General features: G+C 38.1%; 1 protein-coding gene across 6 annotated transcripts in view; it reads right to left on the minus strand.

Moving 5' to 3' along the window:
* The window catches only part of GCFC2 (GC-rich sequence DNA-binding factor 2), a 37,332-nt gene extending 10,624 nt beyond the window's left edge, over positions 1-26,708 (minus strand). Inside the window, exons 1-12 of one of the 6 annotated variants that reach the window (XM_037064940.1) lie at positions 26,341-26,703; positions 21,939-22,064; positions 18,105-18,329; positions 17,112-17,209; positions 14,600-14,718; positions 11,997-12,183; positions 10,497-10,620; positions 9,516-9,597; positions 8,875-8,987; positions 7,939-8,138; positions 6,131-6,281; positions 930-1,051 (exon numbers count right to left, since the gene is read on the minus strand). In XM_037064940.1, coding sequence (XP_036920835.1) covers positions 930-1,051; positions 6,131-6,281; positions 7,939-8,138; positions 8,875-8,987; positions 9,516-9,597; positions 10,497-10,620; positions 11,997-12,183; positions 14,600-14,718; positions 17,112-17,209; positions 18,105-18,329; positions 21,939-22,064; positions 26,341-26,626 — 1,833 coding nt within the window. In that variant the 5' untranslated portion in view covers positions 26,627-26,703. Of the gene's footprint in view, positions 1-929; positions 1,052-6,130; positions 6,282-7,938; positions 8,139-8,874; positions 8,988-9,479; positions 9,598-10,496; positions 10,621-11,996; positions 12,184-14,599; positions 14,719-17,111; positions 17,210-18,104; positions 18,330-21,938; positions 22,065-26,327 lie in introns of those variants that run through there. The other 5 variants (XM_037064941.1, XM_037064942.1, XM_037064943.1 and 2 more) reach the window with 5 other exon arrangements.
* Positions 26,709-26,855: the final 147 nt, after the last annotated feature.

Here is a 26,855-nt window from a genome sequence, read left to right on the forward strand (position 1 = left end):
GAACCGCTCTTCTCCCCCTTCTTACAGTTTCCCTACTTCACGATAACCACCCAGGCACAAAAATTTAACGGTGTTCAGAATATGGATGGGTCATGCCTCCTTGCTGTTCAACCACCTCGGTAGTTCTACTTTGAGCACTCTCCAGCCTGTCATTGTCTTCAAGCTCAACATAAAATTCCTTACTTATTTAACTGCATGGGTATACAACATTTCCATAAACAAGAAGAATGATAGAACACAGTACTGCAATAAAAGATTCAACAGACTCTCACTAAGGCCTCTAAAAAGTTCCTCTTTATATCTAGCAAAACTCAATTCTAAATCATAGTACAATGCAAATTTATCCTATTGAACTCTGAATCCTTAAAAAGATCACTGCTCTTTGGCAGATAACAAATAATTAGTTACTATAGTGAATGTTAGCCTAATTGTAAAGTCATTGTTACAGCAAGGCCACAGTGCCACTAGATTTTTGCCAAAAGAACAAAGGAAATGAGATTTTTTTTCCTTTGGAAGGAATGAATGTATACTAACTCATTTATGACTATTCATCTCTGCAGGGCCAACGTACATTCACAGATCTGAGGAAGGGCTGGCTGGGCCATGAGAACGCAAATCAGACCACTGAACAGAGAAATAAGCTAATATGAATAGAAACAATTAGTCTGGGTCTTATTATATGTATGTGCATCCTGTAATAATAACCATTCCTGTTAAGAGTATTCAGAGTATCAAAGTTATCTTTCGTCTTATTAGTATAAACAGAAAAAAAAACGGTCAATTCTAGTTCCTATAAATCAGAACTAAATATGTCCTCCAAATAGTTTTCTGATAATTATGTCTTGTGTGTCTTCTGTAAAAAAGATTTATAATAAAATTCTGTTGATATGTAAATAAAGAAAGAAATTTATAACTCTGGAAATTATTACCTGTTTGCCTTTACTAACTTCATTCTCCCAAATGGAAAGTTCATCAAGAATCGTTGTGCAGTGTGTTATTAAACTTGTAGTCTGTGAGGTCGACAAAGGATCCCATATGAATTCTACAAAACCTGAAACAAAAGTCAGCGGTGCACAATTATTTACTCAATTGCTTTGTTTGTTACATAGAAACAACCAAAGCTTTTTAGCCACGATTACTTTTTTCCTTTTGTGGTTTAAAATCCACCCCAATCATTACCATTACATGTTTGCCTACATTCTTAATTTCTTTGTCCTTTCGGGCTTTAGAACTTGTCTGGTTAAACCACCCCCTGTTAAATCCACCTTGTCACCGAGTCTGCGCTTGTCATTGTGCAGCCAAAACATGGCTGGAAAAAAAACTACACTTTAAATTCATCACCATGAAAGTCCAGTGAATGCTGAATGCGGCCCAGCAATCATACTGTCTCCCTGGCCCCTGCCTTCCCCCTCTCCTCTAGAGGGTTATTTCCTGTCTTCCTCCTTGTTTATGCAGTTAATCCATTAAACCCCCAAAGTTAATGGATTTTACTCTTCTGGATGACTGTTTCTTACTTTGTCTTCTCTGCTCTCACTCTTCGCTGATTACTAATTTGATGTGAAAACAGAACCAGGCAGAAGAGAAGCTCCCTAAGCCCCCACTACACCAACCAGCAGGTGTGGTCGCATAGCCTGCCTTGTCCCCCACTCCTGGGGATGAAGCACTCCTGCTCCTCTCTAAGGCCAGCTCTTTACTTGTGCAAAAGATCCCAAACCCCTTGGCTTCTCTGAAGATTCTGCTCTGGAATTCTGTGCGCTCACTCCGGTATCATCATCACTTCTACTGGACCTTTCCCATCAGCCCACAAACAATCATTTCTCTTGTATTAAAAATAATTGGTCTCTTGACTCCACTTTCCCCTTCCGTACTACACTATTTCTTTCCTTCATTTTAAAACAAAATTATTTTTTAAAAAGGCTAAGCTTCCTATCTCTGATTTCTCTCCTCCCATTAACTCTTGAATTCACTTCAGTTACACTGTGTCTCCAACCAGTCCCAGATGACCTTCTCATCACAAAATCTAATGGCTGAGTCTAGTCCCCATCTGATTTATCAGCAACAATTACAACAGTTGATCATTCCCTCTAGAAACACATTCTTGACCTGGTTTCCCACCTACCTCTCTGCTTTCCTTTGCTGGCTGCCTGTCACCTCTTTGACTTTCTAAATGACGGCATACCTCAGAACTCTAGTCACCTTCCTTTCTCTCTCCTATCCACAGCTACACCCTTAGTATTTAAAGATACCTCGGTGGCTTTAAATGCCATTTGTGTGGTCATAAATTCCAAATTCGTATCTCCTATCCAGACCTCTCCTTTAGACTCACATACTCAACTCCCTCACTGACATGAGAGGGAGGGAGTTGAGTATGTGAGTACATGAGTACAATCCACTTGCATGAGAGGCAGCTTAAATTCAAGACATGTCAAACTGAGCTCCTGATACACCTCCTACCCTAAACTTGCTTCTCTCAGTCTCATGGCAAGAAAACCACGAGTCATTCCTGTTTCTTTCTTCTCTTTCTCTCTTGCTCCATAACCACCACATGAGCAAATTCTGTTGGTGCTACATCTGAAATATAGAATTCAACCACCCTTCAGCACCTCCCCTTTTACCATCCTGTCCAAGCTACTGTATGCTGTTGCTTGATTCCTGCAAAAGCTTCATAATTGGCTTGCCTACAGTTCATTCTCAACATAGTAGCCAGAGTGATTTTATTAAGTGTTAAGGTAGACCATGTCGCTTCTCTGCTCAAGACTCTTCAAATGGTTCTCTTTCACTTACAGTAAAAGATAAAAAGTCCTTACGAAGTCCTTAAAAATGAGTGCCATTCTTGCTAACCTCTTGTTACTCCTCCTTGCTCACTCCACTACAGCTACACTGAGCTAAGCACAGTTTGTCAAGTACATCAGGCTAGCTCCTGCCTCGAGGCCTTTGTACTTGCTGCTTCTGCTGCCCGGATGCTCTTCCCTCAGATTTCATACGGCTCACTTCCTTCTGAAATCTGCTCAAGCTCATTTGTGACCTTCTCAGGAAGGCCTTCTCTGGCCAATCTATTTTAAATTGTGTTCATCTTTTTTTTTTTTTTTTTACTGTACTGGTCCACTTTACATTGATGTTGTTCAATAAATACCGTAAATATATTTCTCTTTCTTATACATTTCTTGATATTTTGTTTTCTTTTTATTGAATTTATTGGGGTTACACTGGTTAACAAAACTACATCGGTTTTGTGCCTACAGTTCTACAACACGCCATCTGTGTCCTGTACTGTGTGCTCACCACNCTTCTGAAATCTGCTCAAGCTCATTTGTGACCTTCTCAGGAAGGCCTTCTCTGGCCAATCTATTTTAAATTGTGTTCATCTTTTTTTTTTTTTTTTACTGTACTGGTCCACTTTACATTGATGTTGTTCAATAAATACCGTAAATATATTTCTCTTTCTTATACATTTCTTAATATTTTGTTTTCTTTTTATTGAATTTATTGGGGTTACACTGGTTAACAAAACTACATCGGTTTTGTGCCTACAGTTCTACAACACACCATCTGTGTCCTGTACTGTGTGCTCACCACCCTGTTAAGTCTCCTGCCATTTATCCCCCTCTACCCTTGTCTATCTCCCCCACCTGCCCCTCCCCACCACCCAGCAATCACCACACTGTTGTCCATGCCACGAGTTTTCTTTTTTTTCTTTTTTGCTCAATCCCCCACCCTCACCCTTGGACATCTGTCAGGTGCTCCTATGACTGTCTCTATTTTGCTTATTAGTTCATTTTGATCATTAGATTCCACACACGAGTGAAACCATATGGTATGTCTTTGACTGCTTATTTCACCTAGGATAATACCCTCTAGGGCCATCTGCAAAGGGTGAGATTTCCTTCTTTTTTTCACAGCTGAGTAGTACTCCATAGTATAAATGCACCACAGCTCCCCCCGCCCCCGACCCAACTACTGATGGACACTTGGGCTGCTTCCCAATCCTGGCTGCTGTAAATAATGCTGCAATGAACACAGAGGTGCATATATTCCTTCAAATTAGTGTTTCAGGGTTTTTTGGATAATTTCCTTTGATAATTTGTACCCCTTTCCCTTATTTAATTTTTCTCCTTAGCTCTGTAACTAATATGCTCTAGATTTTATTTATCTTGTTTATCATCCGTCTTCCTCACAGAATGAAAGCTCCACAGGGCAGGGATTTATTATCTTGTTCACTGCTGTACATGCGGAAGCAACAACAGTACCTGACACAGGCAGACCGTTATAAAATGCAAGTTAAATAACAGAAAAAATAAATATAGGTTAAAAAAACCCAAACAAGCCAAAACTAAAACAGCTATTTCTCAAACACCTAGAAGGTTAGGATTCTAATATCCTTAAAATATTCAGTTCACTAATACTGAGAGCCTATCACGTGCACAGCACTAAATAGAGGAGACAGAGCAACAAATAACACTAGGTAGTCGGCTTGAACAGCTTTGTCTAATGGCAAATACAAATGCTTATATGAGCAATTGCAATTGCCATCGTAAGTATGAGCCCAGAGTGCTATAGGAACCCAGAGAGGTATGCCTAACCCAGTTGCTAGAAGTGATGTCCATACTGAATCCTGAAAGATGAAGAGGAGTCAGGCAGATCACAGAGGTGGGGTTTGGGGGTAACTAGATGGAGGATACAAAATATAAATGCCTAGGCAAGTACAGAGGAAGGGCAGGAGAGGTGGGAATGAGGAGAAGGAGTAAAAGGATGGGGCTGGAGAATTACTAAACAGATGTGATTCTGAAAGGCCTAGAAAGCTATGTTCAAGAGTGTTTCAAGTGGGGTAAAACAGAATCAGACTCACATTTTACATGAATCACTATGATTATGGTATAGAAATTGGGTCAGGAAAAAAGATGACAGAATTGGCCGTTGCTTATATAAAGAGGTAAGAAAGAGGAAACACTGCACGACTTGAAGGTCAGCTCTGAATACACGGGTAGATGGAGGTGCTACTTTCTAGATGAGGAATACAAAGGAGCAGGTCTGAGCAAAGATGACGAGTATGGTTTTGCATGTGGGGTATCAGTGTCTGTACGACATACAAGTGGATGTGTTCATAGGTACTTTGATAAGAGAGATCTGGTGCTCTGAGAAGAGACCTGGACCTGCTTCTTCCAGTTCTTTTGGACTTAAAATTATGTAGAGCAGCACTATTCAAAACAACTTTCTATGATGTCAGAAAAAAACATCTTACATCTGCAATATCTAAGAGCTTCATTTGGCTTTTGCACATTTAAAATATGGTTGGTGTGACTCAGAAACTGAATTTTAATTTTACTTAGTAGAAACTTACATATTAATATTCACATATAGTTAGTAGTTACCATGCTGAACAACACAGATGCAGATGGCACTAAAGGAGAGTGTGACATTATCCAGGGGACTCATGATGAGTGTAAACAGGGTTCAGATAGGACATGAGAATAAATATTAATTTCTCATAATGCTACTTATTTGAGGAACTATGTAAATGAAGTAGTTCGAGTTTTCAAGAGTACCCAAGTGAGTCGCACAGGTATACTATCACTAATACAGCTGGTTAAACTTGGTCAAGCTAGCTGAGAAGCGATACAAAGCTGGCTGCTTCATTTTTGAAGAGTTACGCAGACTCTGTGGTCAGAATCCATTCTCAGTGACAGAGATCCTTTCTAAGTGCAGCTGCAGGTAAAACACCTCCCAGACCGAAGCACCAGCATTAGTGCAAGTGCTGCCAGGGGAGGAAGGAGGAGAGTGCAGTAGTATCTTCGTTAAGAGAGAAGAAAAGGAGGAGAAACATACGGGGACAAGTTAAGGAAAAGAAAAAATATAGTAGTAAGGACAGAAGTGTGCCACTAATAAATGATCTAGGAGTTATAAAAGCAACACTAATGTCACAAGTGCTAGAGGCAAAAGGTTATCAACACTTTGATAGCAAATCAAATGCACAAACAAGCATTTTTTAACCAGTTTAAATTATGACATCTGTTAATTTTTATTGCATATTACATTTTCCTGTATTCAAAAACTTCTGTGACTGTAACAGAAAGTAATGATCTTCCACTCTGCCCAGGAACAATTTAATTTCATCAAGAATACAGACACACACCTGTAAGTCGAGGAATAACTGTTTTGTTGATGATAGTGGGTAAGATTTTCTTATCAGAACTATCTTCCTTCTTTGAATCGTCTGTACTGTTATCCATAAATTCTTCTATAGATGTGAACCATGACATCTGTTTTATACCTATTGAATCAAACTTATAAATACAATTACCAAAGTTATAAATAAATTCTTAAACATTAGTTTCTTTTTAAAGAAAAGAAGAAAGCTTTTCCAGTAACCACCAGAGCTTTCTGAGGATCAAAGGAGAATTCTGTACTTTAACTCCATACACACAGCACCGAACCCCAAGGCTGCGTAGGGTGACATGACTAAGACAGGACATCTATGTGATACACATGCCTTTCGTATGTCCTTTTGTATGACAATTACTCTAAAAGTGTCCATTGTACGTTCACAGCTGACCACACTGTAAACACTGTTAGGAGCAAAATACATATTTATAAGAGTAACACTTATTATTTATAAAAATTTATTCACCTCACGCAAAATTCACTCTGGCTCTCTCAACTCTCACAGGCTTAAATGTGTATTTTGCATGGGATTTAGCTTACTATGCAAATAGCAAATGACCTATTATTACTTGTTGAATGAATAAATAAACAGATCTCTGCTAGGCATTGCAGAGTACTCCACTAAGCTTGAGTGGCTAACAGCTAGGCTGCTGTCCCATCAGCCACCCACCACTTTCTTAGATACAAGCTTGGTTCCTCTACTATGAAGACTCTATGGCCTTGAACCTAACACAAAGCCAACAGGCATGCATGAGGAGGGCAGATAAAAAGAGAACTTGGCTCTATCCTTCACTTTGTTAAATCTTTACCTTCAGCTCTCCTCTCTTCTTAGAATTTCATGATCTCATTGTATGCCTTACTAGGCATATCTAGATGGACATCCTGTTATCATTTCATTATCTATAAAGTGTTAACTTCTTTCAAAACCCTTTCCTTCTCTGAAAAGTCCCTATTGCTATTAATGGAACCAGCATTGTTCTAATAACCCACAATCCAAACCTGGTGATCACACTGGGAAGTGGGGTTTTTAGTATTTCACGAATTCTTGTTTCATTACACCTCCTGTAATCAACTCTTTTTTCTCTTTCCATTGTCCCTATCATCCTGTGTAAGGAATTCATCACTCAGGACTTGGGCTACAGCAAATCCTTCCAGTATATTCACTTTCTGTTTTCCCTCTAAGTTAGTCGACTGCTAGGATTTCTTAAAACCTTACTCTCATCACATCACTCTTCCCATTATTAACCAAAACAAGTTCTTGTCTCTTAATTTAGGATCTAAACATCTGTGCAGTATCTAGCTCCCGAACTCTATTTCTCCCTGTGCACCTTTATGAAATACCTTTTCTTCTCTCCCCTCCTGTTAAACCATATATACCTTTAAAATCCCCATTAATATTCTTCCTGAATGCAGTCGCTTTACTAACCATCTATTTCCAATAAGTCATCTACAACTCAGAACTCCTGGTACCTTTGTGGATTTCCCAAGACTGGAGAATTCTTAAGGCTTAATACTACCTTTACTTTTTCAGTAATCTTAAACTTACTGATCAAAAAACAAACTTAAAAAAATAGTGTTTTTTTTAATGGTGTTTAGTGCCCCTCAGCCTCAAAAATAAAGGGCAAACCAAGATGGCTGTAGACTATTACACCAAAGCACCCATTATCAACTTCAATTCTAAAGGCCAGACCCAGGTGTTTTACAGCTAACCTGATAACACGAGAATTTAAATAACTGATGTGATCAGGATCATTTTCTTCACATGTTAAGCTTAAATACCTTAAGAGGATTCCAGTCAAACAACTGAACTCGTATCAGCGGATTTAAAAGCTTTGGTATGCATAAACCAATAAAAGCTTCATAATAGGAATCAGGAAACTTTTCTCGCCATTGTTGAAATTTTAACAAAATATTCTGGATATTGCAAAAATCATCATGTACATCTTCAAAAATCTTCTTACGATCCTGTAAAATGTCATCTGTGAACAAAATGAATCTGTTATAATGCATTTTAAGTGTGCTTCCTATAAACAGACAAATTATGTAACCAACTGAGTTGAAAACTTTCCTTTGATATTAAATATAAACTAATTTTTACTAAAAAATCCTTTTAGTAATAATATCAACACTAATAAAATCTAACATTTACTGAGCCCCTGCTATATGCCAAAGCATTACAAATATATTATCTCATCCATCATAACCATCTTCCTTAAAAGGTAGGTGTTACTAGCCTACTTACTTACAGACAGTAAACAAGCAAACACACACCAGATTTAGGGAGGTCAAGGAATCTGTACAGACCACACAGAACAGAGTCCCTCTTCAAACTCTGTAAAGCCCACAACTCTTTAAACTATATGTATTTTACCTTCTTATAATGCCACAATGGCTTTTCTATATTCAATTATCTTAAATTACAGATGATAATATAGAATGTAGTGGAAAAATAAAACCAAAAATGGTTCCTTTATAAGAACAGATGAGAAAGGCTGAAGGAAAAAAACCAAACTAAAAGATGCAGTAATATAATGCTCCTCCATTTTATCCATTTTTTTCAGAAGTAGGAGAAGCCTTAAAGGAAAAAAAATGTGCCTTTTCCTGAAATTTCCCAACTACTTGCTATAACTTATGTATCTAAGAATAATCACTGCAAAGCAATTCCCACCATTTCAATACTTCACATAGAGATATGTTAGAAACTTGGTGGCTGACCTTGGCTCTTTTGGAAGTCAGTCATGTCTGCTGAAGACAGTTCATCATCACTAGACGTCCCTTCCTGGTGATCGCAATTCCCAGAAAGCGCCCTTGCTTGTCTTCTTCGTGTCCTGTATTTTGCAATAAACCGAAAATCAATGAAAAACAAAAAGCTCCTGCTGAAAGTAAATGCTTTAAAACAGAAAGTCATAATTTATATAAAATTCTCAGAAATACAGCATTATTATTAGCACACATTTTATGTTAATATTTTTGACATTTTAGCTTCATTAATGTGAATTTGTGGTTCTCCTTCTTTACAAGACAATCCCGCCTAGGACATTACAACTGGCTACCCAACTCTGAAGAACCGGTAACAACACAAGTGCCTACATCTGGCTTCTGCTCAGCAACAGTTCCCAGCCAGGGAAACGCCATTTCACCCATTCCTTCGAACTAAACCAAATACCTGTGTGTTTTTAAACCCTATGGCTGAGGGTTTAAATTATACTGACTGTTAAACTATATTTTGGTTTCATATCATTCTCACAAATTAAATTGATAGGTAATGGTTAATTTTACCATACTGTTATAGCTATACTTAAGTAGTGAAAAATACTTGCTCAATGATGCTTTAAGTCTTCACTGTATATAGGTACCTTCGAGATTCGATTTCTTCTAAAATCCACTGAGTTTTTTCATCTATAGCTAAGCTTCCATTTGTTGATGTCTCAGTTTTGCCTGTTTTCAAAAGAAATAAAGTATAACACTTTGAAAATAAAAGTTGTATCTTGGGTGTGTATACATATGCATGTATATAAACACACACGTAATATGCTTAAATTCTGTATTTCATCACACTATGAAATCACCATGTTAACTCCCTATCACAATATTAATAGACATCTACTGTGTAAGCCTAAGAAAATGTACCTTGGCTGGACAATCCAGTTCAGCACTTGAGTAACAAAATTCCACTATTCAGTTTCTTTCCCTCATATTGTTTTTTAGTAATTTCACCAGTTTTTTGTCCCTGTAGCTAAATGCATACATTTGCATTACGGATGTTATTTCCTATTTTGTACGTGCCACGAATCATGACCAGCTAAATGCCATGTGTTTGAAAGTCCTTCTGCTTCCACTACCATCACCTTCTTGACGACCACCTCAGCACCTCCCCTGTCCCCTCACGGCATCTTAACCAGATGAAGACATCTCAGAAAACACAAAACCAGTGTGAGAACTAAAAGGCTGCATCTTAATCTTATATGAGATCCTACATATGATTCTACAACGAAATCAACCAGAATTTCTTTAACCTCCATAATAAATCCATGGGAGGGCCATGGAAACTTTATAAAGTTAGATTTCTGATGCAGTATATGAATTTATTTCTACTCATATAAAAAGTCATTAAATGCACAGTTGTAATTTTTATTTTTCAGCCTTACACTTAATTTAAGACATTGTAAAGTCCTAGCTCTACATGTTTTGGGGTTTTTAGAAGAAAGTGGGTTAAAGGTTAATGGGAAAATATGCAAAAAACACTTTTTAAAATACAGGAATGAAATATTTTAATTCTCCAGCTGATAATTTAGCTTAATGAACAATAAATCATATTGAAGATGAAAAACACTAACGTGATAACTGCTGTAAATACGTTGATTCATGTTTTAATTCATCTTGCCTGCGTTTCATAAAGATCATGGCTTGTTTTAAAAGCAGTGCATGCATGGATGATTCTATTTCTTGGATGTTGATAATCTGAAATACATATATAAGTAACATTTTGTGGGTCATCAGTAAAAACTAATAAAATGTAATATTTACATATTAGCATGTATATACGCTCTATTCTTATATAAAGAAACATTTTCATACTACTGCATCTCAACTTAAAATGCTGTGAGGAACAGACCTAGCTGCAAATACTTGCAGAAAATCAACTTATCAGAACAGCTATAAATATCATAATAATGAAACCAAATGGGCTGAAGTTAGGAACATGGATAAGAAGAAGGATTCTTCTTTGAGACAGAAGAGGAGGAAGAAATGATGGGTGCAGCCATTTTTTATAGGCTGAGGGAGCAGACTGTGTGTGTGGGGTGGTGCTTGAGGAAACTGGTAGAATTACAAAAAGTGGAGCGTGGAAGAGACCTAACAAGACAGGTAAGAAAGCTGTGAAGCAGAAATGAGTGGCTAATTGATACTGGCATTCTTATACAAGTATTTCTGGGGTAATTTTCCCCACTTCAATGATGTTCCACACCTGCATCAACCTGTAGGCCTGCAAGACTTTTAACAGTGTACTTCTTCAAGGATGAATGATGAAAATTACATTGTAATAAATACTTTAAAATAACTACCAAGTGACATTAAAAGGTAGTCAACTTAAAACAATAGTAAATAAAAAAAGTAATGCAGAAAGTAGAGTATATTTCTAAAATGGTTAAAAAAAGGAACTCAAGGCCACAATGTATAGACTTAGAATGTACAAAGGGAAAAATAATTTAAAAATCTGATTAATGCAAAATTTTCAAAATTTGTAGATGTTAAAAAGCCATCACAAATAAAACCAGAAGACAAAATAAATTGTAAAGTTTATCTATGCCAAGTAGGGTAAAGCATTAAAAATTAAAAACAATAAAAAACTGTTCACAATATAGAGGCAAAAAAAACTATCAAAAGAAAAAAAATCGCCACTATGAACCAAAAAGATAAGCGGGCAAAGGAGAAAAAACAATTCAAAAGAAAAATTACATGTGTTAACAAAACAAAGGGTTTGTCTGAGATCGAAATAAATATGTAAAAATAATGAGCATTTCTTAAATGCAGTAAACTAAAAATAAAATATACAATCTTTCTGGAGGATAGTTTAGTAATGTTTCATAAGCCTTAAAAAAACCTAGACCCTTTAACTTAATAATTCACTTTCTAGGAATTTCTCTCAAGCAGAAGGCTTTATAATAACCTGTAACACCAAACAATAAGGGAATACTTAACATTACAGTATATAAATATGGGTAGGAAAAACGCTAGAGGGAAATATTGAGTTATGGGAGTTAGGCTTTTTGTACATCACACGGTAAAAAAAATTTCTCTATAGAAAGTACATAATATAAATCTGTATAGCCATGTACCTTCTCATTAAGGCAGTCAATTAAATTTTCCACATAAATTTTCATGCTTTTGTAGAATTTAATATTTAGAGCTTGCTCTGGCGAATTCTCTAGGTTCTGGATGGCACTCTTTGAGCTCTTGACATCTTCTATGTATTTTTCGTATTCCCTCAGGTGTGAGCGGTGCGTATCCCGTAGCAACGTTAATCTATACAAATAAAAGATAAACATGGATTTATTTTTCAAACCCTCTTTTCTACTGTAGTAAGTAGCAGTCTGACGAAGTTTTTTCAAAGCTACCTCACAGAGAGCACCAAGGAAACCGACAACCACATAAACCTGGGCTGAAGAGACTTCGCAAAGACGAGCAACACAAAGCAAGTGGCCCAAAGGGAAAAGCAGAAAGGACGCTGAGAGGTTCTGGGTGCTCCAGCTCATCAGAGCGTCGTTGCAGTCTTTCCTACCCTTCCCTTAGCATGAAATTCTGCATTGTACGCAACACTAGACGTAATAGCTGTGATTCTAGCTCTTTTCTCTTTTCCCCATCCCAGCATCCCTTGCAACGACCATTCCACTGTTTCCAGAGTTCGACTGCTTCGGATACCTCGCATAGGAAGAATAATGTGGCATTTATCTCTTTGTGACTGGCTTATTTCACTTAGTCCTTAAGGTCCTTCCCTACTGGATTTCCTTCCTTTTTCAGGGAGATAATACTTCATTGTGTATAAACAGCACATTTTATTTATCCATTGAATTGCTGATGAATATTTAGGTTGCTTCCACTGCTGTGTTATCACAGTTAGGCCTGTAGTTACATTTTTCTCTCTATTACAAGCAGTGCTGGCTTATGGGAGAGGCTAATGCAGTGGAACGGATGGTTTTCCCTACCCATTACAATGTGGTTATTCTTGACTGAGATTCCTGGGATACTGTGACTTCTTAATGGGTTTCTGGAGTTTTCCTAAAGGCTTTTAAACATATATTGTTGTTAAGCTGCTATCTCTGTGAGGGAATGAGGTCTAGGATTTTATACTCTGGCATTTTGCTGTCATCACTCCCAACATATTATTTTTAAAAATTAACAGCTACTTAACATTGCAGATAAATGTTTATAAAAACATTAAGTAAAAAATACAGAATTTGATATTTATGGATTTTAACCATGTAATATATACCTATTTTAAAGACCACAAAGATATATAAGAAAGAAAATCACTGTCAGCTGCGCCAAGACAAAGAACTATGGCCCAAATGAAAACAGAGAAAAGCTACAGAAAGAGAATTAAGCAATAAGGAGATAGCCAACCTGTCTGATGGAGAATTTAAAGCCCTGGTAATCAAAATGCTCACAGAACTGATTGAGTGTGGTCAATTAATAAAGAACAAATGAAAGATACCCAAAATGAAATAAAGGAAAATATTCAGGGAACCAATAGTGACAAGAAGGAAAACAGGATTCAAAGCAACAATTTGGAACAAAAGGAAGAAATAAACATCCAACTTGATCAGAATGAAGAGACAGGAATCCAAAAAAATGAAGAGAGGCTGAGGAATCTCTGGGACACCCTGAAATGTTCCAATATCTGAATTAGAGGGGTGCCAGAAAGAGAAGAGCAGCAAGAAATTGAAAACTTATTTGAACAAACAATGAAGAAAAACTTCCCCAATCTGGCAAAGGAAATAGACTTCCAGGAAGTCCAGGAAGCTCAGAGAGTCCCAAAGAAGTTGGACCCAAAAAGGAACACACAGAGATATATCATCATTAAGTTACCCAAGACTAAAGATAAAGAGAAAATCCTAAAAGGAGCAAAAGGAAAGGAGAGAGTTACCTACAAAGGAGTACCCATAAGGCTATCAGTTGATTTCTCAAAAGAAACCTTGCAGGCAAGAAGGGGCTGAAAAGAGGTATTTGAAGTCATGAAAGGCAAGGACCTACACCCAAGATTGCTCTATCCAGCAAAGCTTTCATTTAGAATGGAAGGGCAGATAAAGCGCTTCCCAGATAAGGTCAGGTTAAAGGAGTTCATCATCACCAAGCCCTTACTATATGAAATGTTCAAGGGACTTATCTAAGAAAAAAAAGACAAAAAATATGAACAATAAAATGACAACAAACTCACAACTATCAACAAATGAACCTAAAAGAAAAGAAAAACAACAAAAACAAAAACTAAGCAAACAATCAGAACAGGAACAGAATCAGAGAAATGGACATCACGCAGAGGAAGCTGGGGAAGGGAGGAATAGTGGGGGAAAGGTACAGGGAAAAGGAAGCATAATTAGTAGGCACAAAATAGATGGGGAGAGATAAAAATGGTAGGGAACACAGAAGACTCAAAGAACTTACATGTGCAACCCATGGACATGACCTGAGGTGAGGGGAAATGGTGGAGGGTTGAGGGGCAGGGTGGAAGGAGGATAAAGGAGGAAAATTCGGGAAATTATAATAGCATAATCAATAAAAAATTCTTTAAAAAAAGAAAATCAGTTTTGTTAGTGATGCTTTTTCTAAAATCTGTTTAAGATTAATATATTAATAGTTTAAAAGATTATATAGTTAGTGCTAATTTTTTCACTGTTAAATATCTAGGATAAACATAAATTTTAACATGAATATTACTTACCTAGTATTTAATTGCTTCTTTATAACTTCTAAATTTACTGGTGGGAATGAAATGGAAGTATCAAACTTCTTCACTGTTTGAAAATCACTACTGTGGGAAGAAAGATCTATGTCTCTTCCCTAAAAATAATAAAAAAATTAGTGTTGCTTTCAACATTCATTAACCTCACAGTTATTAACAGCATAAAAGCAGATTATATACTTGAAGATTTTTTCATCAGCTCAAAATTCCATGACATTGACATTTTTCCTAATTACAACAAAATATTTTCACAAGTCTTAGTTTTAAAATTTAGAACTTTAAGTTAACATGTAAGAAGCAAATTACAAAATCTTATTTTTCGCAAAGTTTGGTTCTCAGTGTATTTTAAAGCTGGTTTTGTTCTTGTGGATGAAAAAGGGCGCCACACAGTAAACCTGACATGCTCTAGGGAGGCCTGCACGGCGGCCTCACAAACACAGAGGCCAAAGTAACCACACAGGATGGTCTGAAATTAAAACTTCCTAACTAAGAGCAGTTCATGGTGGGTACCATGTCCTACAATGGTGTTTTTCCCTAACAAAGGTCAATCTTTACCTAAACTGCGCATGTCATCTTTTTGCACCTAAGATAACATATCTTTGGAATATCGAAGTAATTTCTTTTTTTTCTGGACCCCTCAAACACAACCATCTTGCCAGAGCAGAGACCACAAATTCCCTCAGTGTTATTGTATCAGTTAACTGCTGTTAACTGTCTAATAGCTACAAATGTAAAAGAAGTATGTGTCTATTTGTTTTACTTTTTATCCAATCCCAGAGATTTCCCTGCTTTACTAGGCCCCTAATCTATCTATCACCAGTGGATTTCATGCAATCCCCTTATACCTCCCCTTTGATTGTAATGTATAAAATAAGGTACATAACTGCTATTCTCAGGAACAAAAATCTCAACCCGTTCAAATTTTGCTTCCCAGAAACTACTGTCAGATTGACTCAAATAAAGTCACAAAAATCTTTACAGGTTGGATATTTCTTATGTTGACAGTTTAAAGTAAAGAGGAATTATGCAAATTTGAGCAGTTAAGAGTAAGAACTGTAGCATGTTTTCCCTCCGAAGTATTTATAGTCATAAAACAGTTCTCTAAATCAGGGGTCCTAAACTACAGGGCCGTGGACTGGTACCAGCCCATGCATGGCCTGTCGGGAATGGGGCTGCACAGCTGGAGGTGAGCCTGAATGTAATGCAATTGAAATCATTCTGAAACCATCCCACCGTCCCTCCCCTCCCCCACCCTCCCACCCCACCCCACCCCACCCCACCCCACCCCACCCCAGCTCACCCCACCTCACCCTACTGTGGAAAAATCATGTTCCACGAAACTGGTCCCTGGTGCCAAAAAGGTTGGGGACCGCTGCTCTAAATCATTTCTTTGTTCGGAGATTTCTAAATTACAACCAAAGGCCTACCTTTACTCAGTTTTTTTAGTTTTAATGACACGGAGATTTTACAATACTTTCTTACTTTAAAAGAGCAAATAATCTTTCAAAGCATTCTCGTTAGAAAGATGAAATAAAACCATGTATTGTATACTATTATACAAGTTATAAGCACTGTGATGATTTAGATCATTAGGAGCATTACAGGCTACTCAGTTAAGAACCATTATCATTCCCATTTTATTGATTAGGAAACTGAGATTTAGAAAGATTAAGTGATTTGCTCAAAGTCATACAAATATTTATAAAGCACTCACAGTATTAGGGGCTGTGGGATGTAACACTAAACAAAATAGTTAATAATTCTTAACCCTCACAGAACATAAGCTTTCATGGTAGTGTCAGAACCCAAATTCAGAACTTCTAACTCCAAGGACAATAAATATTTTTTGGCTGTGAGTTTTGTTTTAAACCTATTTGTTGAAAGTTTATGTTTAAGCAACTTATCATTTACTACATACTGTTAGTTACTACACAATTAAAGAGAACAAAGATATAGTTCTCTGAAGTGGCTTACAATAAATATGTGGAAGGTGTTCAAAATTTGTTTGGAAAAGCACATATATACATAGTATAGTAGTTAAATGATGGCCTCCTAAAAGATGTATCTGTGTTCTAACCCCTGGAACTTGTAAACAGGACCTTATTTGGGGAAAGGGTCTTTGTGGGTACAATTAAGAGAAGTACCTCAAGATGAGAGCAGCCTGAACTACCAAGTGGGCCTTAACTCCATCAAGTGATCTTATCTGAGACACCAGTGTAGAAGCAGAGAAGAAGACCTTGTGAGTGAGACAAAGGAGAAATGCAGTCTCAAAGCAAGGAACACGTAGAGTGACCAGACCTGAAAAAGGCAGAAGCGGGAGTTTCCTCTAGAGCCCCCAAAGGGAGCCAGCCCTGCCGACACCTTGATTTTAGACTCCCAGGCTCCACAGCCGTCAGAGAGTCAATGCCTCCTGCTTCAGGCCATCCTGGCTGTGGCGGGTTGTTAGAGCTGTCACAGGGAACTAACACACAGGATACAGGGGAATTGTTACCTCTGTGACTTTAACTGCTTTCCTCATTTGCTGCTGTTCCCAAATATCTTGGGTTTCATCTTCCTGACTCTCTTCACTTGTTTCTTCACTTCTGGTTGCTGGGGAAAACAGTTCATATATAAATATTCAATATTTTTCCCTTTTTAATACAGTAACTAACATTTTTGAGACTTATAATGTACTGGCTTAGCAGCTTTTTGCCTTTTAACTTATTTTTCACAGTAATTCTGGGAATAGGGCACTATAATCACCCTCATTTTATAAATGAGGACGCCCAGACATTAAAAGGTTAAATACCTTGCCTGAGGATGTGCTGAAACTGGGAATCCAACCCATCAATCTAACTCCAGAAATTGCATTTGTCACCAAACTGTCCCACTCAAAAACACTACAGATTCATTTAAAAAGCTTGGAAAAAAAGAAACATTTGGCTTCCCTTATCAGAATTTCTCAATTCTACTTGAGAATCTAAATATTTTAAAATAATTTGGGGGTTATAAGGAACCAAATCTCATTCTGAAATAGTACTATTTGAAGTGACAAGAATACTACTAAAATATAATAGTTTACAAATGAGAACTGTGAAGACAGTTTTTTGAAAGCTAAAGATTATGGCTGGAGGAAATCTTTTATTATAGCAGGGAAGATTTCAATATCTGATACCTAAAATTCCTGTAGATGCTTCCATGTTAAAAAAAGATCTTTATAAAGGTGACGATAGTAGGTTTTCAGTATTAAAAGTAAGACAGCATGGAATTTTTTTACCCAGCCAAAAACCTCAAAAGTAAAAACATTACACATACCCTTTGATAACACTCTGATACAGACATGTTTTCTAGAGGTGCAATGTCCTCGGTATTAAATAAAAATCAAGTTTAATACCCTTTAGAATATGAGACACTACATTATGTTTTTATGGAAGTTCTACTATAATATTATATTCTAGCACACAAGCCTTACTGCTCATATATCGTAAGTAAATTAAATATGTACCTGTCTCTTCAGCCATTCTTTGTTTAAGTGTTTGGGGCTTTGGAGTAAACGGTATTCTCTTTTCATGGTCATCGGGCTCGCTCTCAGGCTCTTCTGCACTGCTCCCCTTCACGTCAGAGAGGTCGGAAGGGCGTGTGACATCCAAAGAAATATAGTCTTCTCGGGCCCTGGCCAGTTCACGTTTTCTGCGGGCTGCCTGAATGAAAGCTGCATCAGGGATATTTACTGAAAGAAACGGAGAGGAGGATATTGAAAACCAAGCACCAACAGAAATAAATACTCCTCATATTTAGATTAAAAAGACACTAGTTTTGTAATTTTTTACTATTTATTATTATGAATGTAAATAGCTCAATATCTTCATCAGTAATGGAAGAAAATTATTTTGGAGAAAAAAATTGTATTATCTTTAAATGAACTGAATGAAGAAGCATCAGATAAATGAGAGAATTAAAAGATAACAGAGGCTTGTTTTATTTTATAGATTATAAAACTTATTAATATGTACTCTTCCAATTCAAAACAAGTTTCTTTGTGCATGATCTAAGCTGAAATTAATCTTTATGCTGTGGGAAGAAATGGTTTCTTAAGTAAAACGCTAAGGTTAAAGAAAATGACAAGAGAAATTCTCACTATTTCAAGCATTTCAAAATATTAATTAGGGTGTCTTTCCCCCATGGTCCAAATTCCTTCAAAAATAAATAGAGGAAAATATCATATTGTTGGAAAGGCAGAAATGTTTCAATGTTTTTAAAAAAGTTTTACTTATTCATTTTAGAGAGAGGAAGGGGAAAAGGGAGAGGGAGAGTGAGAGAGAGATATCTATTTGTTGTTCCACTTATTCATACAATCATTGATTGATTTTTTACATATCCCACTGGGGATTGAAACTGTAGCCGTGGTACAGCAGGACAATGCTCTAACTGGGCTACCTGGCCAGGGCTAGGAATGTTCCAATTTTTGAAACAGAAAAAAAGAGACAGATTGCAGAAATCACAGACCAATATATGTGATAATTAGTACTAAGGAAATAAAAAAGTACTTGAATTAATTACGAAACAGTAGGTGGCAATCACTAGAAACCTATACATGTTCATTAAAAATAAAGAATATCATCCTGGCTGGGGGGCTCGGTTGGTTGCAGTGTCATCCCATGCACCAAAAGGATGTGGGTTCCATCGATCCCTGGTTCAGGCACATAAGGGAGGCAACTGATCAACATTTTTCTCTCACATGGATGTGTCTCTCTGTCCCCCTTCCTTTGGCTCTAAAATCAATGAACATCCTCAGGTGAGGCTTAAAAAACAAACAAACAAAAACAAAACAAGGGATATCAAATCAAGTGATTTACTTTCTACAGATTAGTACTCATTCAGGACCATGATACAGGTCAGGTGTCTCTTCAACCGCCTCAAGTATTTAATAGTTGCAGCTGCATACCTTCCTTGTGAGGAATGTTAAAATACGTGTGGAAAATTGCATAGTGCACCAGAGTCTTAACTGCTGAAAAACTACTCCAAAAAACATGTTGATTGCAATATAATGCCAGAGAGTTCTACATTTTGTCTTATTTTAATGGTTTTATTGTGATGTGACTACAGACAACATGATGTCTTTAAAGCTGAGAGACAGCTGATATAACCTAAAGAAGAACTAAAATTCAAAACCATCCCAATAGGTTACACTGGTACTTCTTGACAGTGGCTACACATTAATTACCTGGGGAGCTTGATAATGTGCTGGTACCCAGGCTCCCAGCCCAGAGATCCAAATTAAGTTGATCTGAGCCCATAGGGGATTTTAATGTGTAACCAGGTTGAGATGATGCACTTAGGTTTAAATACCCAAGTGTACGAAAACAGAAACAGAAATCCCTGAGTTGGAAGTGAGTCACCTGCAAATGACTCAGGAATATTTAATTAATAAATCACAACGAATGGACTTACTGGTGAGATACATTAAATCGGTGCTACATAAAGCTACTCCTCTTATGCAACAATAAAGTAAAAACTCAAGAGAAAGAGTTCTCTATCCTGTCCTGTCTATATCCAACATGTATCTCAAGTGTTTCCACAAAGCAGATGTCGGGCAAATGTGGGACTAATTAATAAAGTAAGCATATTGCTTTATAGTAATAAAAATGTTTTTATAGATTTTTAACTCATAAATAAATTTGACATCCTATTTAAGGAGTAGAGGTTAAATACCATGCCCCAATGGCAACAAGTAGTCTTTGTAACACTGACCATCTCAACACAAATATTCCATTACTGGATTGTTCTAATAGTTCTATCATCTGAAAAAATAAATGTACTCCTTCCACATTCCAGTCCTTAAACTTATATTCCCTCTGCATCTTTTCCTCTCCAGAAAGAAAAAGTGTGCCTCACAGGACAAGTTTTCAACTTCCAATCAGTGCTTCTCCAAGTGGCATTTGTGGGGGGAAAATCCCTTACTGTGCTGAGCTGTCTGGCACCGTGCAAGACATTCGTTACCGCTTGCTCCTGGCCACTCCACGCCAGCGACACCTCAGTCACTACAATGAAAACCTATCCCCCACTTTCCAAACACTGCCTTCTCTCCTTGGGTGCTCGGTGCCGCAACACTTCCCAATTACTGTCTCCCACTGTCTAACCCTCCATCTTCTACAGCAGCACTGTTCGACACAGTAACCACGTGCCCTATGTGACGATTTACATTTAATCAAATTAAAACCCAGTTCCTTAGTTGGACTAGCCACACTTCAAGACCTCCATGGCCACACGTGGTTAGCAGCTATTGTACCGAGAGTGAAGATACAAAATTTTTGCACCATCACAGAAAGTTCCACAGGACAGCACCACAGCTGGAGTCCAGCCAGGGCTTCACTAGTGTAGTAGGCTTCATCACTAAGTATCTGTACCTTGTAAATCTGTATAAGGGAAAAAATTACAAGAGCTACTGGTTCTTGCTATTTAATAAGTTAATAAAGCACTTGTAAAATATATGTAAACAATTATATTTCAAATTCATTTGTTTCCCTTATAAAGCTATGTATTTTACTTATTTCTTCAGAAGTGGTTTTAGCTTTCGTGAGACGAAAAAAGAGCACAGAACTACTTACGAATCCCCGAGCTACAGTAAAAGGCATTTTGGGCTTTGTGTGCCATAAAGTCTGTTGTCCCAACTCTGCTGTGCAAAAGCAGCCTCAGAAAATACATAATTGAATGAGTGTGGCTACAAAAACTGTATTTACAGAAGCAGGTGGTGGGCTAGATTTGGCCCACAGGCAGTAATTTGCCAACCCTGGAGTTAGACTGATTTTTCTAAAACACAAAAATGGCCATGTCATCTAGTTACATGAAATTTTCAGTGGTTCCCCCAAGCCCTATATTACCTGATTCCAATTTGTCTTTCTGCTTGCTTACTTTTTGTTCCTATTTCTTAAACTCCAACTAAATATTTTCAGTCCAACAACTATTTTTAGTTCCCTACACATGCTATGTTATCTTTCCTAGAGTTTTATAAAAGTTACATCCTGTACCTCAAACCTCCTCCTGGACAACTTACCGTCCTTGAGATATGGGTGTGAATTACCCCATATAGCCCCGTGGTTAAGAACATAGGCTTTGGGGCAGAGTGACCGCATTTGAATCTTAGTTGGGCCTCTTATAAACTGTCTGACCCTAGGTATGGTATGTAATGGAAATGAACAGTCAGTATAGAAACTCTGACCATCATTAGTAGTAACTACTTGCGCCACACTTTACTAGAGTTCATGTTATTAAGACCACTGGTATAGAAAAATAGTGATGTTAGAAGTAAAATTCTTAAATAGCTTACAAAATTACCAACCTGTTGATGAAAGTTCTTCTTCCAGAGTGCTAGAGCTGTTGGAAGTCGAACTCTGGTCATCCTTACTTCCTGAGGCAGGCTGCGGTCCATCCTCCTCATCTGTTGAAAGATCAACTGTTCTGGATTCTAAGAGAATATCTTTGAATATAACAAGAGAGAGTCAAGATATTGGAGTCAATAATTAAAATTCTGAGCAACACATGGCATACATATACTATGGTGTTCTAATTTTACTCCACATATGTAAAGTAGATATACAGACCTTTTTCCAACTTCCATTATTTCTGAAACCAATGGATGGTCTAAAAAATGTACAAAGATTTACCCTATTTGTACTATCAGATTATCTAGTAAAATACTCCTTTAAACATTGTAATGAGAAGAGGGAAGGGAACATTAGAGAAAAACAAAACAAAAAAGAAAATATTGTAGTGAATAAGCAGAAAAAGAAAAAATACTGCCTATTTAGTATGCGTTAGGTACTTTGGAATCTGCTTTATCAGGACTATTTCATTTATCAGGATTATTCACATTTCTATAAAGTATCAATAACTGCTACTACTGAGGAGAACTCAAATTTTCATCACGATTGAAGAGACTAAATAACATGTCTAATGTCATGAAATTAACAAGTGGGGAAGCAGGGTTCATAACAAAATTTCACCCAACTCTAGAATGTAGGCTCTTTTTATATTATGTCTTATTTCAATGGCTGGTGGCAAGAATTACTGTAATGAGCACTGTAGTCTCAAATCAATTATGGATCTATTTCCATTGTGTGATTTTGGGAAGGACACTTAGTCTGTCAATTAACCTATTAAACAAAGATAGCATTAAGAGAGAACACCCAGAAAGGTGTGAGAATTAAATGAGCAAAATACAAAGGAATTCATGATAATCACCAAGAAAGGATATGTTAATTCACAATTATTTTGTAATTTTTATTAATAATCTTACCATTTAAGATTACATAAATAGTACTCTTTGTTTTAAAAACTTCCCTTAATTAGACCTAGATATAATTTTAAAAAGTGTAGAGTAAGATCAAACTTAAAAGACAAAGGAATACAGCTGCAGCTTACAACTTTCTAGTCACTGCTACTTAGGACAACTCCTCCTCATTTCACTGCTCTGAACACCAGAGCAGTGGTTCTCACAGGCGGTCCATCCACAGACGGGGGTCCCTGGGACCCTCTCAGAGGGTCTCTCAAGTCAGAACTACTTTCATCACAATGTCAACATTTACTTGCACTCTATGCTCTTTTTTAAATGTTTTTTTTTAATTTAATTATTGTTCAAGTACAGTTTTCCGTCACCCACTCCCATCCCAGCCCCACCTCCCGTGCTCCCCACCTCCCTCCCATTTCCACCCCCCTTAGTTGTTCTCCATGTGTCCTTTATACTAGTTTCTGTGAATCCTTCCCCCTTTTCCCCTGAAATGCTCTCCCCTCTCTTGATATTTATATAATGAATCAAAATCGATGGTGGTTAAACTGCCGGCCTCTTAATACGATTCAAGACCGAGACACCAATCTAAAGCAGCAGCTGCAGCCATTGTGTAGCTCATTGCCATGCACTGGCAGGGAAAAAAGTTTCACTTATGGTCCTTAATAAAGCAATAAAAATGATTAAATTTATTAAATCTTTACCCTTAAAATCTTTTTAATAATCTGAGGAACAAAGTGGAAACATACACAAAGCAGTTCTTAGATGTACTGCAATAGTGCAATGGCTGCCTCGAGGGGAAGCACTGGGGTGATGAGCTGCACGTTCAAGCAGCACTGCCTTCCAGGAGGAACAGCCGTTTACTCCAACAGCTGACAAACTCTAGTTACCCAGACACGGGTTTCTGAATATCTATATCAAACATTTCCACAAAAGTGAGCAAAAGTGTGCCTATCACTGCAGAAATTAAAAGATTTCAAATGAAAACTAGAATTTTAGAAGACTGACTGATTATATCAGTAGTAACATTAATGGATATTGTTTTTGATACGAAGTCATAATACTCTGACTCAGTGGACCAATACTTTCCAAATAGTCAAACATATTACCAATCATGCATGGGTAAAAAGATCTATTTAAAAAGCAAAATACACCAGTGCATTTTAATGTAATGAAGTATAAAAAAATTGATAGTTTTACCTTTTATGTTGCAAACTAACTTTTAAGAAAATTTTACCTGTGCTCTGTTGTAACATTAAAGCAAAACACCCTCAATGATTTTAAAAAGTCTATTAAGTACTCCTCTTAATGACCTATTTGTGATTTTCTTTACATACAGCAAATGAAACTGTGTATCACAACAGACTGAATGCAGAAGCAGCTTTGAGAATTGAGCCGTTTTCCATTAAGTCACACACTAAAGAGATCTACAAATTGGAAACAATGCCACTCTTAGTATTTTCTGAAAAATAGTTATTTTTCACAAAAAATGTTCCTTATCCTTATGTTGTAATGGATTAATTTATAAAATGAATTAAAATTTACCCTATTTTTAATATGGTAAATATTAACTGAAATAGTTCACAAAAGATTGTTGGGATCCTCAATGATTTTTAAGAGTTTAAAGGGATTAGTAAAACCAAAACATTTAAGGACTGCTTTTTTTAAAATTTAAAGAAGGCCAGAGGAAAGGCAACTCCTGGCCTCAATTCTCCCTATTCAGATTTAATCAGGATAGTAAGAAGCTAGGAAAATTCCTTGGAAAGTGTAGAAAAACAGAGACAGATAGTTAAACAAGGCCAAGCAATTAACCACCTGCTAATAAATGGTGAGATCTTATCTCCCTTGACTAAGGACACTTAGGAGCAGATACTCCTCCTCCACAACCAGAGAGTGAGAAACTAAAATCACTGTGGTCAGGGAGAGAGATAACAGAGACCCAGTTAGTGCCACTAGTGCCAGCCAAACCCCAGAACAAATGAAGCAGGGGGAATAAATAACAAAAACCCAATTAGCCAGGCAAACAAATCCAAGTAAAGCAGTGCAACTACCTGGAGAGTGACCCAAAACTTCCCTATAAGCTCCTTTTGATCTATCAGCCTATCAAACGACACACCTGGAAAGCTTTTGAATATTCTATTGAGACCCTTCCCTGAAACCTCCCCTAAAGCTCCCGCATCAATTATTTAGAAAACAGATAAAAACCTTTACCACAAAGGACCCAATGGTGCCTTCTCCAGCATGCTTGCACACCTCCCCTACCTCTTTTCTTCTAGAGTCTACTTTTGCTCTCTTTACCCCAAGCTCTAAGGGTCCCCATGAGACTTGCAACCAGGGGAGAAGTGAGAAGTGGGCAGAGGCAGCTTGTCCCAGACCAACCCCCTGACCCTGTCTCTAAGGCCTCTCCGTTTGCCTTTGTAACTTGTTCCCCGAGTGCACGCAGCCCAGCCTGGCTCACTTCTGCTACTGTGACTTTCTTACTGTAAGTCTAAGCAGCCCAGTCCACACTCACTCCCGTTGCTGTGGCCTTGCCTCTTCTACCTGAAGCTTTTCCTTTGCTTCCCTGTCCCCGGCTTTGATAAAGGTGCTCTCAGAATCACCTGGACTCCTGTCATGAAACCTTTCCTACATGAAGTGGAGAACCCACACATTCCAGACTGTGCTGGAGCAGACCTGCCTTGGCCCCCTTCCCTTTCCTGTGACAAGATGACTTACATGGGGTATAAAAATAAAAGAAGTCACCAGAAATTTAGAAAAAAACAATGAGAAATCATCAAAATAGTTGGATTAAAAATAATGGGGAGGAAAATTTTTTTACCTTAAGGCTAACCACAAACTGCATTCTTATAAAGCCCCAATTCACACTAAAATACGTTCTATGCAAACAAATTTATGCTGCTTGAATCCTGTATTTACGGAGGCAACGGTATTTCAAAACTACTACATTCTATTTAATGCCTTCATTGTACCACTATTGATACAGTATACAGTGTCATCAATGTATTACTTAGTGACATATAGTTACTTTTATCTCAATCTCCTTAAATAACTGCCGAAAAAGAAAGCAGGTTAAAGAAAATGTCTTAGAGCCTGTCTGTCACCTGTATTCTTTTAATGTAATATTCTGGTTGAGTATTTTCTAGAAAAATAATTGAGGACGTTTCCAAAAGGCACATATAACTTTAGTTCACGTAAGGGTGTTAGAAAAAAAACATCAAGTACTGCACCAAAGCTATAACTGGTGATGGTTCATCTACAAGACGAGCCCCCAAGCCCTAAAGCCTTCTTCTACACCCCCTGAAGATTTGGGAAGCAGACAAGTGCTCGCAGGCGGGCCGCCTTGCTTGCAATCTCCCCTACTGAGCATTGCTGGTGGTCAGCAGCGGGGCGCAGAAACCGCGAGTATCCCGCGGGCCTCTCCCCGCTCAGTCCCTACCGCGTCACCTGGGGCGCCCACCTTGCTGTTCCAAGCCGCCGTCCGCGAGGGGAGCCACTCGGGCGGCGCGCCGGGAACTCGCCCAGACCCGGCCCCGGCCCCGGCTCCGGCCCCGAGAGCCCCGGCCCCGAAAGGGCCGTCCCGCTGCCTCTGCGCGGCCCCCTCCAGGAGGCGGTCCTTCCTCCTCAGGGCCTGGGGCTGCCTGCTCCCCCGGCACCCGAGGTCCAGCAGATGGCTCCTCGGCGCCATCGCTGTCACTAGAGTCGGTTCGGCGCTGCCGGAAAGTCCTTTTCGGCCTCTGAGCCATGGTCTAGACCTGGGCGCCGTGCACGCGTTCTCTTCCGGGGCCGCCAACCCGGGTCGCTGACGTCCACCCGGCGCGCGCTCCCGAACCCCGCGGGACAGCCGCTTGCGCGCGCCCGTCCCGCGCACCCTTGAGTTCGGCTTCGCCGTGCGCATGCGTACATTGTCTTCTAGGGGTAGGTTGATCTCGGGTCTGGGGATACGGAGTGTTCCCCCTGGGAGGGCGGTTTGTG

The sequence above is a fragment of the Sturnira hondurensis genome, unplaced genomic scaffold, assembly GCF_014824575.4.
Source record: "Sturnira hondurensis isolate 20B ecotype Veracruz unplaced genomic scaffold, ASM1482457v3 Scaffold0015596, whole genome shotgun sequence".
NCBI classification, from domain to species: Eukaryota; Metazoa; Chordata; class Mammalia; order Chiroptera; family Phyllostomidae; genus Sturnira; species Sturnira hondurensis.